This window comes from Seriola dumerili, unplaced genomic scaffold (genome assembly GCF_002260705.1).
Source record: "Seriola dumerili isolate Sdu_G_001 unplaced genomic scaffold, Sdu_1.0 BDQW01000149.1, whole genome shotgun sequence".
NCBI classification, from domain to species: Eukaryota; Metazoa; Chordata; class Actinopteri; order Carangiformes; family Carangidae; genus Seriola; species Seriola dumerili.
Window position 1 is genome coordinate 1,178,837 of NW_019174404.1, and position 15,962 is coordinate 1,194,798.

The window sequence follows — 15,962 nt, forward strand, 5'->3', positions numbered from 1 at the left end:
TCATTTTTGTTTTCACTGGTGTCCAAAAATATTGAGCTTATTATGACCTATGTTTGCTTCATCAACTCACAGTGCAGATGTTTGGGACCCGAAACACTGGAATTATGACTAATGAGCAGGATGGAAAAATCTCATGGATGTTTTCTGGTATTTCTGAAACTATAAAAGAGATGGTCTGTTCACCTAAGCGGTTGGGAACGAGGCTGAGGTGGAAAATATGGTTTCCACTAAGATACATGTGAATGGATACTGACTGGATTTTCATTTTCTGGCGAATTCTTTTGAATTCCTGTTGGAGAAACTGTTGAGGACTTTTCATTAAATGGTTTGAGTCCTGTTTAACTAAGAAAAATGTAGGAATACTGCGACACCGACTCATCTGCTGAAGGTTAATAATTCAAATAACTCAGGAGAAGATCTTCATACCTACAAACAAGATGTTCAAGTTACCGCCTGTAAATTAAAAGTCCAGTCACTGTCAATTTTTAACCCAGTCTTCCTTGAGTTTAACCACATTGTTTATCCCTGTCATCTTCTAACTGAAGCTGCTGCAGGTTGCCTGAGTTTCTCTCGATCACCATCATCCTTTCAACCTGCACGCCTGGCCTGTCAGAGGAGGATTACACTGGTTCAGCGACACGTCGTCCCACATGAGCTGGTTAATACCTGTCTGACAGCAAACAGAACAACACGGAGAGCTGCACAGGGCGCCACCTAGAGGGCGGCTGCTTAAAGTGCAGGAATGAAGGATGTGATTGTGATCTGAGAAAAACTCATTTAACAATGTATGAAAATGTCAGTTTAAAGTTTCCAACTCCCTGCTATTAATTTCTCAGGCAAGAAATTATACTTTAACCATAACTTGTACACAAAAGATCTTCTAAAAACTCATCACAGGGAACCTATTGACCCCACATTCCTCATGTTTTGTACATTATTCTGTCATTTTAAAGACCATAGATTACATTACACGTCCACTTAATTATATTTTTCCTACAGCTTTAAAAGCCTGTAATAACTACTGTGCTCGAACTACTTGCCCCAAGATTTGCTGTGTAACTTGGTGTGTAGTAATTTGATTAAAGACTAATTTGCTTAAGAACACATCAACAGATATTAAAGACCTTAAGACTAGATTTTGATAGACCCCCTTCCTCTCAACGAACCAAGGTCTTGAGATGAAGGAACAGAGTTCACCTTAAGGCCCTTACTTAATGGCTGATATTGCACTTAAAATAACAAATAATATTGCAGTTTATTAAACTACAAATCATTAGACACACGGTGAAGATGGTGTTCCACTTTGCTGGGGTGGTAATCCAGTTTCCATTTAAACAGAATCAGACGTTCTGTAGTTACATATGTTCTCTTTTCTATTTTTTAACGTGAAAATTTTGAGAACATCTAGGATATTGTGTCGTCTTGTCTTTCTATGGTTTCTCACAGTTTGACGCTGTGTTGTAAAAAGAAAATGTAAATTAGCTGTTCACCAGTATTAGAGGCTGAAGAGAATCTTGATAAGTAAAACCCTATAACGCTCAAAAAGATTTAGTGGAAACTCCAATAAACATTAATTTACTTTATGTACATTACATATCACAAGCAGACAGTAATGACCAAAAGAACATGTTGTGGTGTCAGTACATCACTCAAATAATAAGAATATAAAACAGACATGAACAGTAAAGGCAGAATGGTTAAACTTCTCATCACATAACTAAGAAATATGGTCTCATTCTGTCAAAAGCCAAACTGACTCCAAGCTCATACTTTTCTGATGACGTGATGCCTGTCCATCAATAATAAGTACTTCAGATTTTATGGAGATTATCCAAGTTATGTGCTGATGAATGATCTTTAAATATGTCAGAGTTTACAGGTACCACAGCCCTGAATGTTTTTCAGTGTTTGTGTCTGAAGAAAATTCACCTCCAGAGTGGATTAGACTCAAAGTCCCACTTAGACAAAACAGGCGCAAGTGTTTGATTTTATTTCCTCCTGAGACGGACGCACACAGGTTTGTCTGCCGTTTCACTGCAGCACTGTCTGTTTAACAACTCTGCCTTGTTTGTCGATGGCAAAGTTGTAATTCTTTGGATTGTCCAGAGCTTCCTCGATACGCTGATCCAAGTTCTCCAAGGTGATGAAGTTCTTTGCTTCCTCCTTTAAGACGGTGAAAGTACAAAGTCAAACCGAGATCAATATTCACCATTATAATCTTTTTTTTTTTACACCTTTTCATCATTATACGATGTAGAATTGAGAATTTTAATGTACAGTTTCCCCTGTAGTTTACAATATAAGAGGACAGAAAAGGCAAAAAGAAAGATATCGTACCTGCAACTGCAAAATCTCCCTCTCTTTTTCTTTGAGGAATTCTTGGTGTTCTTGTTCACGCTTAATGGCAGCCTCTATTTTCTTGCGCTCAGCTTCCTCTTCTTCTTTCTGGATCCTCATCATTCTGAAAGATACAGAAAAGAAGCTGAACGATCCACACTGTTTTTGGAATGAGATAACTTGATGAATATGAGACGCAAAACCAAGAGCAGTATTGCAGACCAAAATGCATTACTCACTCCTCGCTCCATGTTTAATTTCTCCTCACCTGATTTTGAGCAAGCGGAGGTTCTCCTGGTTGTTCCAGGCCATGAGGGCGCAATGCTCTTCCGCCTCCTGCCTCGCCCTCTCCTCCGCCTGAGAGCCCGTCTCCTCCTCATACTTCTTTCGCAGAACCTCCTCCTTAAACTCCAGACTAACAAACACAGAGGAAACAAGACCCCATCTTTGTTCAGTCAAGTGAATCTCACTGAGTATTAATGCTGAATAAACAGATGTGAAAAATGAAATCTTCCTCTGTATGTATATGTATATATATATATATATAATATAAAAGATTTAATGTGTCCAGCAAAATAAATGTAAGACTTTTCAATAAATTCAATTTCATACAGTCACATCAGTCAAATAATAAAGCCTACAATTACTTGTTATTTATGGCTTTACTGACATTTATATCACATTTTTCTCTGTACCTCCCTTGACCCAGGTATAGATTAAGCACATAGCCATCATGTGAAGTGACTGTTGATATTTCTTGTTTGCAAATCACATGGCTCAGTTAGAAGACAACAAACAAAGCCTTAGACATAAAACACATGACATAAGACCCCCTTAAAAATACACAAAACGACTGCAAAGACACACAAAATGGCTGCAAATAAACGCAAAACGACTTTTCAGAGACGCAAAATGACCACGAAAGTATGCATAACGATAGATATACTCAAAATGATCACATATAGACGCAAAACGACTTCACATAGAGAAGCAAAATGACCACAAAATACGCATAACGACCGCAAAGAGACAAAAACGTTGACTGTGGTCGTTTTGTGAGGGAGAGATGGGAAGGCATTTACTTGTCTATGTCCAGGGGCATACACTTTTTACACTTATCTATTAGGGGTGTTTTGTTGAGAACTGTATTCAAGACTATTTAGCACTTCTTTAAAAACCTGCAGACACCATGAACCGGTGTTTTAACATACCGGAGCGCCCTCATGATCAGCTGGTACTCCGTGAATCTCTCCTTGAGCACCACCATCTCCACCGGGTCGACGGGTGGAGGCACCTTGATACGCCCCTCTTTGGACCTGGCCACCGGGTCGTTGCGGGACTTTCGGCCGCGGACGGCCTCCACGAGCACGGCGCTCCTGGGTGCGAGGAGCCGGGTCGCGTGGACACTCCTGCCGCCGATAACCTGGAACATGACGGCGTCGCAATGTGGTAACAGTTGCAGACTCTTAAACGGCAAGTGTAACGGTTAAACAAAACACGCGCGGTTAAAACAAACGTTGTAACATTGAGACAGGAATGTTATCGACATGAAGCGGCGGCCATCTTGTTGTCCTCTGACCGAAGGAAGTACTTAGCAAAGGGACACGTTGTTGAGAAGCTACTGCCATCTGTAGGTAATAAAAGGCGTTTTAGTAACAGTCTGCTCCTCATGAACGTATTAAAAAGATCATTTTAATACTAAATGACTTTTCTACGCTAGTCTGACTAACTATATAGTGGCAGCTAGGTAGGTAAGTTGGGTTAATAACTGTTCAGCAGTCAAACATTAGCATAGCCTGTGTGGTGCCTAACGTCCTGGCTTTAGCCACAGTTTGTGTCTGTCGTGTGTTTTCACGAAAGAACATGGCTCATAATATTGAAAATTTATCTTTAAACAGTAGTCAGGTTCCCATATTTATTCTGAAACAGGTTTTTCTTGCTGTTGTCATTCCTACTGTTCATATTGACCATTAAAATATCCCTTCTTAATGCACTTTCAATGTAAGTGATGTAGGAAAAAAGTCCTATTTATATACTCTGTTTGACAGATCAGTTGGATATCCTCCAGAGCTGCTGCCTTTTAAGTTAAAAAAGTCTTTGTGTTTGGTAGCTGAAAGAAATGTTTATTTTTGACTAAAAGGGTTGTAACTTTAGAAGATATCATGTGATTTGACTGACCAGACTCCTGAGACTTCAGTAAAAGTAGTGCAGTGTCATTCACTTACATATTACTCAGTCAAAAGTCAGATTACATGTATTGAAAACCACCAAGGTAAAAATCAAAAATCACAGTTTTGAAGACTATCTATCTATCTATCTATCTATCTATCTATCTATCTATCTATCTATCTATCTATCTATCTATCTATCTAAAGCAGATAAAAAGCCATTCACTTTCACTGATGCTGCATTGGTTGTGCTGTGTGACTGTTCAGACAAAATGGTGACACAACACAATTGTTAATATTGCACAGGCTATGTTACAGCTTTGCACTCACAAAGTGCTGATTTTTGAAAACGACATGTTTTGTGTATCTCTTCAGGGTTCAGTGGGGCGCCTGGTGTCTGCCTGCTGGTGACTGATGGTCCTGCTGAGGCAACGTGCCACCACATTACAGCTACAGCCAGCTTGCCAGGAACATGGAATGATGGGAAATGGTGCAGTGCCGCTGTGTGTTGTTCCTGTGACATTGAGAGCTGTAAGTAAGGAGAAATTTAAGTAAGATGTGGTCTTACTGAATGCTGCCTCCTTTACTATTCTTTATTATTATTACAGATCAAAAATCAAACAGGAAAATGTTTACTGTTCTCAGTTATCTTAGATAAAATTTTCGTTTGACTTTTACTATTGGTAATTATTCACATATTTCAGTTGCATATTTATTACTTAAAGATGCCCAATGACGTTCAAGATAAGGTGCACTGTTGATTCAATTATAAAAGATGACATTAATGTGAAAGATGTGGCCAAGAGAGCCTCATAATTACACTTGATTTGACTCATAATTTGCTAAACAATTCACCCGGTCTGTCATTAAAGCAAGGTTCACAAAGGTCTTATGAAAACACATAAATGATTAACCACATCGTGTGACATCAGTCTAAAAATATACCTGTTTTTGACCTGCCTTTGTAAAATGTATGTTTTTATAACTTGCCCACTGAAAACACAGTTTATACATCAAAACTAAAATGAGGCTACAGTTGATTTCTGTCTCTTGACTTAGAATAGGCCTTATGCATCCCTGCATATTTTAATTGTTTAAAGCTGGTAACATAGTGTTTAAATATATGCTATGACCAAAACTAGACACTACATCACCGCCAAATAATTGTGATGTACAGTGGAGAAACAACACTGAAATGATTTTTCGTGCTCAACAAGTGTGTTAAATGAAGTGTCAAATGAAAACTCAACATATGAACCAGGTTGCAGGTCAGTTATATGTTTATTTAGCTTGTTGCCGACTGTTACAGGTACACCAAGCATAATGGTGCAGGCTTTGTATTAGTTTCACAGATGTAAAGCACCATCAGGTCTAAGATCAGCAGACAAACAACAAGGAGTTCCTGCACTTAACTTTTAGTTTCATTGTTTAGCTTTGAATGAACTTACAGAACAAAAGGAACAAAATCTAATGCAGATAGGCTGAGAGACACACTGCATGATTATAAGGAGAAACCAGTAACAATTAGTCTTCCAAAGCATTTACACAGCCAGACGGCTATGCAAGAAAAGACAGTTTAATTAGAAATTAGAAATTTAAATAACCAGCCAAATAGGAAGACCCAAAGTCACACTGATTTTCAAACTAACCAAAGCTTGCAGTATTTTTGCAGATGTAAATGCAGAGGAAGAATAACTAAAAAGGACAAAAATAGGTATAGTTAAAAGAAATGTTTAAGGTTACTGGTTCTCTGACTACGGCTATAGAACCAGGGGTGCAGGACAAAGCATAATTGATTGGTAGAGTTCCCAGTCAATAATGCTGCAGGTGTCTTGCATCAGTTCAAACACAGATAAAGTCCAAGCATCAAGAGATAATACAAAAATTTTTGCCCTCTTTCACAAACAATTGGTCAAATGTTTGCACAATGAGGCATAACAAGGGTCAAATGGTGAACTCTGCTGCTTGGATCTTAACATGTATGACAGGGAGAGGAACTCAGCCAAAAACAATACTGCTGTCCGACATAGCTACGTAACTAATGCAGTGCAGCCACTCTGCATTTTTACAGTTTGCCGTCATCTTGATGTGTGGTGTCAGAACGTGTGTAGAAGAAGGGGGACTTCTGGTGGACCTCTTGTTTAGCACAAGGGCGCATCTGTCTTGAGAAGTATGAGCTTTGGTTCGCGGTTTGCTTTTTGGGGGGGAGTAAAGAAAGGAGTATTTTGGGGCAAAAGATGACAGAGGGAAGAACGTAAAAGAAATGAGGGAGGGGGAAGGGTGATGTTTGGGTCAGGGTGGGAAAGAAGGGGTATGAAGAATTTTTTCAGGTTTATGCCAGGCTGGTGGCATTTAGATTTTAGTTTAGGGCGGGAAGGGCAGGGTAAGCCAGGCGAATCTCTTCTCCCTCCAGGAGTTTCCTGAAAAGGAAAAGAAAACAGATTTCTCTAAGCTTACTCTTCATTTATTTGCGTTTTCACAACTGAAGTTTCGTCTCCTTTAAAACATGTTGCCCCAGAGAAAGTCAACATCAAAATGAAACTAAAAACTAATTGGCAGCAATCTGAATTATACTATATTAGCTACATATAATTGTATTTTACCTGTATGCAGCTATTTCAATGTCAAGGGCCATCTTCACATTGAGAAGGTCTTGATACTCCCTCAGGTAGCGCGCCATCTCCTGTTTGGCTTCAGTGATATCCCGCTCCAGCTCACTTATCCTCATCTGTGAATGCAAGAGAAAAAACAGCAATGCAGTGTCAGGTATCACAGATGCTGATGCTGCACACAAGAACATAAAACTCCAGCTCCACAATAAGTATTTCATGTAATATTTTTTTCTTAGTAGAGATTTGCTTCCGAATGAATGGAAATCAGATGGAAAGTGGTAAATGAGTATAAACAATTTTTGGAGATCCCTGATCTCTTTTTGTCTTTGCAGTTTTTTTTCAGACAGTAAAATTGCAGATTTTCACCTCTGCTGTGAGCCTGCCATCGTTTCCTGCTGGGAACTACAGTGTGGGGAGGGTGTAGCTGCTGCAGAGAATATATTTACATGTCATTTTGTTGCATGAAGACAGAGATTTCCTCTGTCTGTGTTTTCCTGTATTCTGGATGGAAACTATTAACGTTATTCCATCTAATCTCATCTAGTGGCCGAGATGGTTTATAATATACACCATCTTTTCATCTTTCTGTCTTTCCTGCCCCTTTTTCTCTTTGCTCCAGTTTGAGACTCTAAAAACAAGTCGGTTGGATATGATGCAGAGCAGCGTCTGACTGTCCCTCATTCACCTGGTACTTTGACACCTCTTTGGCCTGCGTCTCCTCCAGCTCCTCCAGCTGCTTATTTAGGGAGTCGATGACGTTCCGGAGAGCCTCAATCTCCGACGAGCGGGTCTGAAGCAATCTCCGGTACTCCATGGTCTCCTCCCGGATGGCGTGCACGGCCTCGTTGTTTTTGCTGGCCATCTCAGCGACGCTCGCAAACTTGCTCTTGTACCAGTCCTCGGCGGCCTGCATGTTCTTGTTTGCCAGCCGCTCGTACTGCGCCCGGATGTCTCGCAGGGCGGTGGAGAGGTCGGGCCGGGACACTTCCACGTCCACACTGATGTTAGCCATCTGCAGCTGGACCTGCAGCTCTGCTTGCTCCTCTGCAAAGACCTTCTTCAGGAACGCCATCTCATCACAGAGAGAGACCACGGTGGCCTCGGTGTCACAGTTGGCGAGCACGACCCTGTTCGCCTCCTCTTTGGCCCTCTGCAGGGCCTCCTCGGCATCCATGCGCTGCCTCGTCTCCTCCTCATAGCGCTCCTTCATCTGCTCGTACACGTCACGCAGGTAGTCCCTCTCTGCCTCCATCCGCATCTTCTCCCCGTTCTCCGAGTCTATCATGGCCCTCAAACTCCGCGCCTCCCCCTCGTAGAGCGCCTGAAGACGGGACGGGTCGTTCTGCCGCCTCCTCAGCGCCTCCAGCTCGGCCAGCAGGGCCCGGTTCTGCAGCTCCAGGTGCCTCACCTTCTCGATGTAGGTGGCGAAGCGGTCATTCAGACCCACAAGCTGCTCCCTCTCCTGGGAACGCAGGCCCAGCAGCTCTGTGTTGAGCGAGCTGGCCTGAGCCAGGTTCATCCTCTCTGACCCATCAGGCAGGGAAGAGGAGGCCAGCCTCACGATCCTCTTCCCGGACGGAGGTGCTCGAGAAGAATACAAAGAGGAGGACATGGAGGATTTGGTGGTGGTTCGGGAGCCTCTGTAGCTGTCCCAAGGGCGGCGGTAGGAGAAGAAGGAATCGTAGCTCATGATGAATTTTTGTTGTGGATTTTTTTGTTTGTTTAAGAAAAGGATATGGATGTTTTTAGTTTCAGAAGGTTTTTTTTTTATGTCCCCCTTGTTCTGCACACCATCGGTGAGGATGAGCGAGCGTTTTTGCACTGCACCAGCTCAGTGATGCTGCAGATCCTGGGCTTTTATAGAGTGAGGCTGCCCCCCCCCCCACCACAGAGGAACATCAGTGCTGTCAGCATTCAGTGGGCCAATAGCAGACTGCTGCAGTGAGGAGAGGAGAGGTTGGTTTTCAGACTCACTCTCAGCCACGGCAGGCAGAGTACATGTGGTAGAGCAGGTTTTTCTTTTAACCTGCTGTGGAAATGGCGTTGAAATCAATTACTCTTATTACTGTAAGTGTTTCTGTTGTGTACCCTCAGATGCATTTCTCAATCAATCAACAAACCCACATACATAAAGAGAAAAAAACTGGTGCAAACCTGGTGAAAATGACTTGAAACAAACTGTTTTCCACAACCTACTTAGAGAGAATCAATACATAGTGCATAAAGAGAGAGTGACGGAGGCATATACCTGCACAGCCAGGCACTTAAAGGTTTTAATACTCTAGAAAACTAGAAATTAATTACCTTAGAGATTGTGTGGCACTTAATTAGATTGATGTGGTAGATTGATGTCCAATATTTTATCTGAATAACATAAGAGATGACTGAACAATCCCACATTAACCTACATTCTGTGCTACAGATACCAAAACCCTTTCCCGCAATATGAATCTGATGACTCTGACTTTAGTTTGTTACTTTTTGAGACATAAAAAACTGTATTTTCTTCTTTGTGCTCTTTTCTTTTTGATCATCTTCTCACTTACTTAGATATTAGATTTGATAGATACAGATAAAAGATATATATAGATAGATATATATACCCCTGTGCAGTGCCCTACATACTGCTGTTCTTCCCAGAGTATCTTTAGATGTATCTATTAGATCTATTTAGATTGCAAATTGATGAGTCACTGATGTTCTTGAGGCGTCCTGACTCTGACAGTGTGTGGGAGACACCACCGAGCAAGAAAGTGCTATGTGTATCTGCTGACACAGAGAAACACTCCTGCTGTTTAACATCCAGAGATGAGTCAGAGGGTACCTGTAAATCATCCTCAGTGTTTGTTGAAAAGCAGAGGCGTCAAGCTGCTGCTCTTAACCAAGAAGCAGCTCAGATTCCTGCTCAAGGACACGTACTGGGTGACAAACCGGTGATACTTGCAAGAATGGAATGCATTAAAAAAAATAAACAACAAAAGATTTCAATAATACTTTATGATACAGCCCATGATATACAGTGTAATTTCATTGTATGAGACTAAGATACTGACTGGTTCCTTCTGGTACTTAAATGTACAGTGGATGCAAAACAAATGAAAAAGTATTTTTCTAAATACTGGGTACTTACGGGGTACAGGGGTACGGGTAATTGTGTATATCCATGTCCTGGAATAAGTGCTGCTCATATCCATATGTATAAATGCATACACTTGCCTGTATAAATACATATATATACATAAATGTTTTACTCACTCTTGCACATACTCTACATATTAACATATATGTTATAATCAGACCAGTAGTAGTGCTTTGTGTTCTTATAATCAAGGCAGGTTATGTGTTTACCACCTTTTTCATACTGTAAAATAAAAGAATAAGTAAACGGGAGAACAGCCACACATTATATTAAAGATCTCATACCTTATCATTACTGTGTAATGTAAAATACACATTTCAGTTTTTCCTAATCAACAAACGTTATTGCAGCGTGGGAGAAAACACAATAAAAAAAAAGAGGGGAGCTCAATTACGCCCACACCACAGGGATTTATTATCACATCTTCTACTTCATTGTTTGATTTGGAACAAAGACAAGGCTGGAAATGGGCACTGCATGCAGCTCATAATGGATCGGCTGGAGTAGAAAACAAACGTACCTTTGTCAAGTGCGTGTCTATAAAAGGCTTCTGTTGTCGTCTGACAAGAAAACGCTGGAAATATTAATAATTTAGTATTATAACTTACGAATGTGGGTGGATCAAACGTAGCTAATTATTTTAATTTCTATTTTTTTTTTACTGTCTTTCTTAAATATTTAATTATTACAATAACTAAAGTGGGCTGTTACATAACGTGTAGCTGTAACTACACAGTAAAAACGTTTATTAACACAATTTTCCCAATTCTTCCATTTTGTTTCCCAGTACTGTTCCCTGTAGGTATGCAGCATTTCCAAAAATATAATAGAGAATAAGTTGTTACTCCCTTGTTCCACTGCACCTACATTTAAGTACCAATATGAACAGGTCAGTATATTATTAGTAGGTTTATACAACAAAATGACACAATGAGTACATTAAAATTACCATCTCATTAAAGGCAAGGTAGGAAACATGCTTAATTTGCTTTGGGGGAATTAAGTGTGGCATCTTGGAGAAGTGTCTTGGTTTCCTCATGACACAGCTTCCAGTAATTTCAACATCTCCCTTTAGCTATAAAACTAAACTGATGTTTCCAAGTCTGAAAAAGTAAATTATGTAGTAAATTATTGTTATTATGTGACACCATCCAGCCAGGCAGTGTCCTCCATTACTGAGGACTCGATACCTGCCAAACTAAAAGACGAGAAGTTTCTCTCTGTTTCTGATCTAATGAGATAGTTTCAGATTTTAATGATGTGGTGTTATTGTGTCAGTTACATCCAAAGGCGTTTATTTATAGCGCTGTAGTTCTTAGAAGCTGCCACTAGAGGTCGATGAAGCTTGCTGATGCTTAACATTTAAAGGATCAGTTCATCTAAAAAGGTAACTAACAGTTTCTCTCTCCTTATAGCTGCAGTTAATTTAATTTACAAGGTAGTTTATTTAACAGGGACAATAGAGAAAAAAATTGTTTGATAAAGGAGAAGCAGTGCAACAGAGTCCAAAAGTCTGAGACCACTTTCCCATTCGGGTTCAGTTTGACTGCTGGATTATTCAAGGTGTAGTTCACTTATATACAGTTTATCTCAGAGACATTTGATCTGTGGTGATAACAGTGCCACAAAAGTCTCTTTTAATAGATTCATAGTGTCTGATGATACAGTTACTCACAGCAATCCACTGAATATTTGAATAGCACCGTTTAACAAGACAACTCAAAGTGGTTTACAGAACAAAATTAGGAAAAGAAACACAAGGCAAAAAAGACAAATTTAAGTAGGATTAGATAGAGTAGAATAAAACAGATTTAACAGGAGAATGAAAATTAGAGTGCAGTTACAAAGCAGTGCAAGATATGAATATAAATCTGTATTTAATGAAAGTCATATACAAACAGAAGAGTCTTAAGCCCTGATTTATGAGAACTGAGTGTTGGAGCAGACTTTATGTTTTGTCTAAAGAAAATACAAATAAATAAAAAAAATACCTGTTTTGTCGGTTCAGTCTGAAGGCTTTTACAGAGGGAGGTGAGGTCTGTTAATGTTGTTGCAGTTCTCAGTAGTTGCCAATAGAGGTCAATGAAACTCATCGATTGCTTAACATTCAGGGCAGCTCACCCAGAAACACAAAACCCTCTTCACCTCCCCTCAGAGACTCTTGGTGCCACTGCCTGATTGCCTGAGCCCTCAGCTGTGGTTCACTCAAATACAGTCAGTGGGCAATTTGAGTTTGGGCAACAAATACAAATGACTTTTAAAAACTCTCAACAGCAGAGTCTTATTCTAAATGTGACATGGTTACTCACAGCAATCCACTGATTTCATTTTTAAGTTTTATCTAGAACTAAAGTTCAAGGCCTATCAGCTGATGTCTTTCTTTGCACAGGAGGAAGAAACTCTCCCCAATACGCTTAAAAAGAACAAGCTAACTTTATTTGTCATTTTTAAGTTGGAACAACTTCAGAAAATGAAGTAAACACAACTAAATTTGTTCTTTAGTAAGTTCTTTAGTAACTAAAGAAGTATGAGCAGCAAAATGCACTTGATCTATCAAAGTAAAAATACTTTGTTTCCTCTCTTTCGCCAATATATATGACATTATTAGATTGTTAATACAGATGCATCAGTGTGTACGTGGCATTTTACCATGAAACTGGTTTTAACTTCTACATGTACGATTAATTTTGTCCAGTGGTTCCCAACCAAGGGTATCGGCCCCTCCAAAGAGTCATCAGATAAATCTGAGGGGTAGTCAGAATTTGTTTTGTGAAATATTGGATAATTTTACCTCTGTAGGCATCGAATTAATATTGAAATAAAAACCATATGAGACGTTTAAAGGGAAAATCATTGTTCGGTGACGTCTGAACTAAGCTCACAAGCCGAAAAAGTTGTAAATCACCAGTTTAGTCTTTAACATTGTATTGTATGTTATATGCTTATTGTAGTTTTGTTTTTTGTGTGTATTATAGGTTAGTATGAAAAATGTAAAAACGTGCAATATTTCCATCTTAAATGTCGTGGAGTGAAAGAGTAAAGTGACAGAAAATGGAAACACCTCAAAATTGCATTTGAGTGAATGAACTTAGTCACTTTCCATCACGGCCTATTCATTAAATAAGCCTGAGCTTGTCTGTGCAGTGTAAGGCCTTTAAGGGACACTGTCGTTGCATGTTTTGAGCACTAGGTGGCGTATTTGTATTGCGTGCCAGTGTGACGACTGTAGACGTTTTCAACATTTGTGTGAAAATGCTTTTTTTCAGGGAATGTTTGACAAACTATTCTGAACTCAAAGTAGCAGTGATTCACGTTATCATGTGTCCTGCTGCAGGCTGCCATACAGCTGTCATCATGAAGTGACTGAGAATAACATTAAAAATCAGTTGTAGTTCCATAGAGTTACAGAAAAATGCAAATTACAAGTTTATTCAGAGGTTATTTACAGCGAATATATTTCCCAATGATACATAAGGTAAAAATAAGTACATAAAACATTTTTTTGACAGATAAAGACTTTGGAATGTCAGGCTTTTCATTGCTAAAATCGTTTTTAAACCCTTTTGTACATTTACAAGAATTGCAGGTACACAGTTCTACGTGGAAATCAGTTGAGCATTTGTGTTTTTGAACTTAAGACATATATAATATAGAGCTTAGAGCTACTTGAAGAGCATGTAGGTGAACTGCATGTCAGGTCTACCTTCCACTGTTTTACATTCAGTTAAAATCTGCAAAATACTATCCACGTAAAATCACATAAAGAATATAAGACATCCAACATATAAACATACAGAAATTACCTTTAGGCTAAATACAAAAGTGTATTCCTTTGGTAGAAAACATTTATCTCAAGAAAAAAAAAAAAAATGTGCTCGATATAGAGAAGTATATCTTGCATCTTGCATGGCCTGTCAGACTCTTTACATCCACTGGCCAATGAAGTGTGGGACTAAACATTCATCTCATATCAGGAGTGCTGCATATTCATTTATGTTGGCATCTCATAAACCCAAAGCAGCCCGCTGACATGCACAGGGCTGTTTGCACTGGCACTGCGCTACTTGAAACACAGCAACTTGTGATTACAGCATGAAGGTGGTCATTCACAGGTCGATCTGTACAGTACTTTGGTTCATTATTTGATCACCAAGTCCTTAGAGTGCTGGGGGAGAAATGCTGCGCGCAATGCGTCCAAATGTAAACTATGTGCCCATAGAGTTACAAGATAGACGGAACCATTACAGATGAAGCAGTGACACTTAGAAAAAAAACAATACAATAAAAAACAAAACAATAAAAATCTTATTTTCTTAAAATCTCTCTCCAGACTTGTCTTGTGCATGAAATGGGGCAAAATTACTGCCATACACACTAGTAATTTCAGACAGTGCAACTCAAACTTCCTTCATCTCCTCGCTTAGAAGATTTTCAGCCTTTTACCAACCGCCCTGCCCCCCCGCACCACTCTCTGGCTCGGCTGGTCTTTAGAGAGCGGGCAGTACTTGATGGTGTGCGCATTGTCGCCGTTGGCACTGCAGAGGGGGCAGGTGTATGCCCGGAGGATGGGGCACAGGACCCTGCCGTCCGCTGTCTTCAGGATGTGGGTGCCGTAAACCTCCTCCGGCGCGCCGTTATTCCGACAGAAGACGCACACCTTTGGCTCCGGCTTTCCCCTCTGAGTCTGTTTGCGCCTTCGCTCCATGGAGAGCAGGTCGAGGCCGGCGAAGCTTCCCCTGTAGGAGGGTGAATCTCTGTCTCCGAGCGGCGAGTCGCCAGCGAGGTGCTCGTACGGCCTGAGAAGCGAGATGCGCTCCTTGAGATCATAGATGGAGATCGGCGGAGAGCCCGGGGCCGCGCAGCAGCAGTCCAAGTGTCCGTCGCTGTCCCTGCCGTGCCCAATTACGCAGGAACAAACCGGGGAATCGTCCTCCAAGCCCAGAGTCGCTTTAAGAGACTCGGTGATGGAGTTGGGGCTGCAGGACTGGCTGTTGATCTTATTTTTGGCCACAAGTGTCGACAGGCCGAGGTAGTCGTTCCAAAAATTAAAAGTATAATCATAGGGAGACCGCGCGTCCAGGTAGCCGCGGTCTAAGAAATCCATCCTGTCAGAGCTGCAGGTTTAACGTCCACAGAGGTGAATAGGTGTTTCGGGTGATGTGTTTGTCAGCATGGGGAGCCTGTGGAGATGATCTACTCTCTTCTCTCGCTGGGTCTAGTATGAAGAGCACTCAACATGTAGGCGCTGATAAGTTCCCCAGAATAAAACAGGGGGGCGTGGTTTGGTTCAAGTTGATTATCTCTCTGGTCCCATAGGAGGGTCTACAGAGCAGAGCAGGGAGTTACTGAGCTGGGAAAATTATTTTCCCTTCCACAATATGAGCATTATCTCTAAAAGAATATATTTTTATGTCACAAGAGAAGTAGTTGTTCTATTTTTGTTTCAGTTACTATTATTTTTTGGTTGTTTTGCCCTTGTTTTCGTTGCTTTTTGGCAGTTTAAGAGAAAGGCCTAGATAGAAATCAGCCAAAAACTAAACTGTTTCATGTTTAATGTTCAATTTACAGGAGGGGCATAAATGTTTTTTTAATTTAAGGCATATAAACACCCAGTAGGTGTTTGCATCCAGATGCTTTGTTTGCCTCCAGCAGCAGTGAAGGGAAACCCCTGTGAATCTGTATAAAGTTGGAGGACCTTCAAGGGAC

At 40.5% G+C, this 15,962-nt stretch overlaps 3 protein-coding genes across 3 annotated transcripts; all 3 read right to left on the minus strand.

The window, feature by feature from the left end:
- Positions 1–1,559: 1,559 nt before the first annotated feature.
- mrps26 (mitochondrial ribosomal protein S26) lies at positions 1,560–3,901 on the minus strand. Its single transcript, XM_022750206.1, has 4 exons — positions 3,549–3,901; positions 2,606–2,752; positions 2,338–2,461; positions 1,560–2,163 (listed from the first exon to the last, which is right to left on the minus strand). Exons 1-4 carry the CDS (start codon positions 3,767–3,769, stop codon positions 2,032–2,034), a joined length of 624 nt encoding a protein of 207 aa, XP_022605927.1. The 5' UTR covers positions 3,770–3,901; the 3' UTR covers positions 1,560–2,031.
- A 1,866-nt stretch (positions 3,902–5,767) lies between these two features.
- LOC111225375 (neurofilament light polypeptide-like) lies at positions 5,768–8,951 on the minus strand. The gene is made up of 3 exons (XM_022750204.1): positions 7,803–8,951; positions 7,109–7,233; positions 5,768–6,925 (listed from the first exon to the last, which is right to left on the minus strand). The coding sequence occupies exons 1-3, from the start codon at positions 8,805–8,807 to the stop codon at positions 6,865–6,867; spliced, it is 1,191 nt and encodes a 396-aa protein (XP_022605925.1). The 5' UTR covers positions 8,808–8,951; the 3' UTR covers positions 5,768–6,864.
- Positions 8,952–13,693: 4,742 nt separating this feature from the next.
- Positions 13,694–15,457, minus strand: LOC111225376 (nanos homolog 1-like). The gene has a single exon (XM_022750205.1). It carries the CDS (start codon positions 15,358–15,360, stop codon positions 14,677–14,679), a length of 684 nt encoding a protein of 227 aa, XP_022605926.1. The 5' UTR covers positions 15,361–15,457; the 3' UTR covers positions 13,694–14,676.
- Positions 15,458–15,962: the final 505 nt, after the last annotated feature.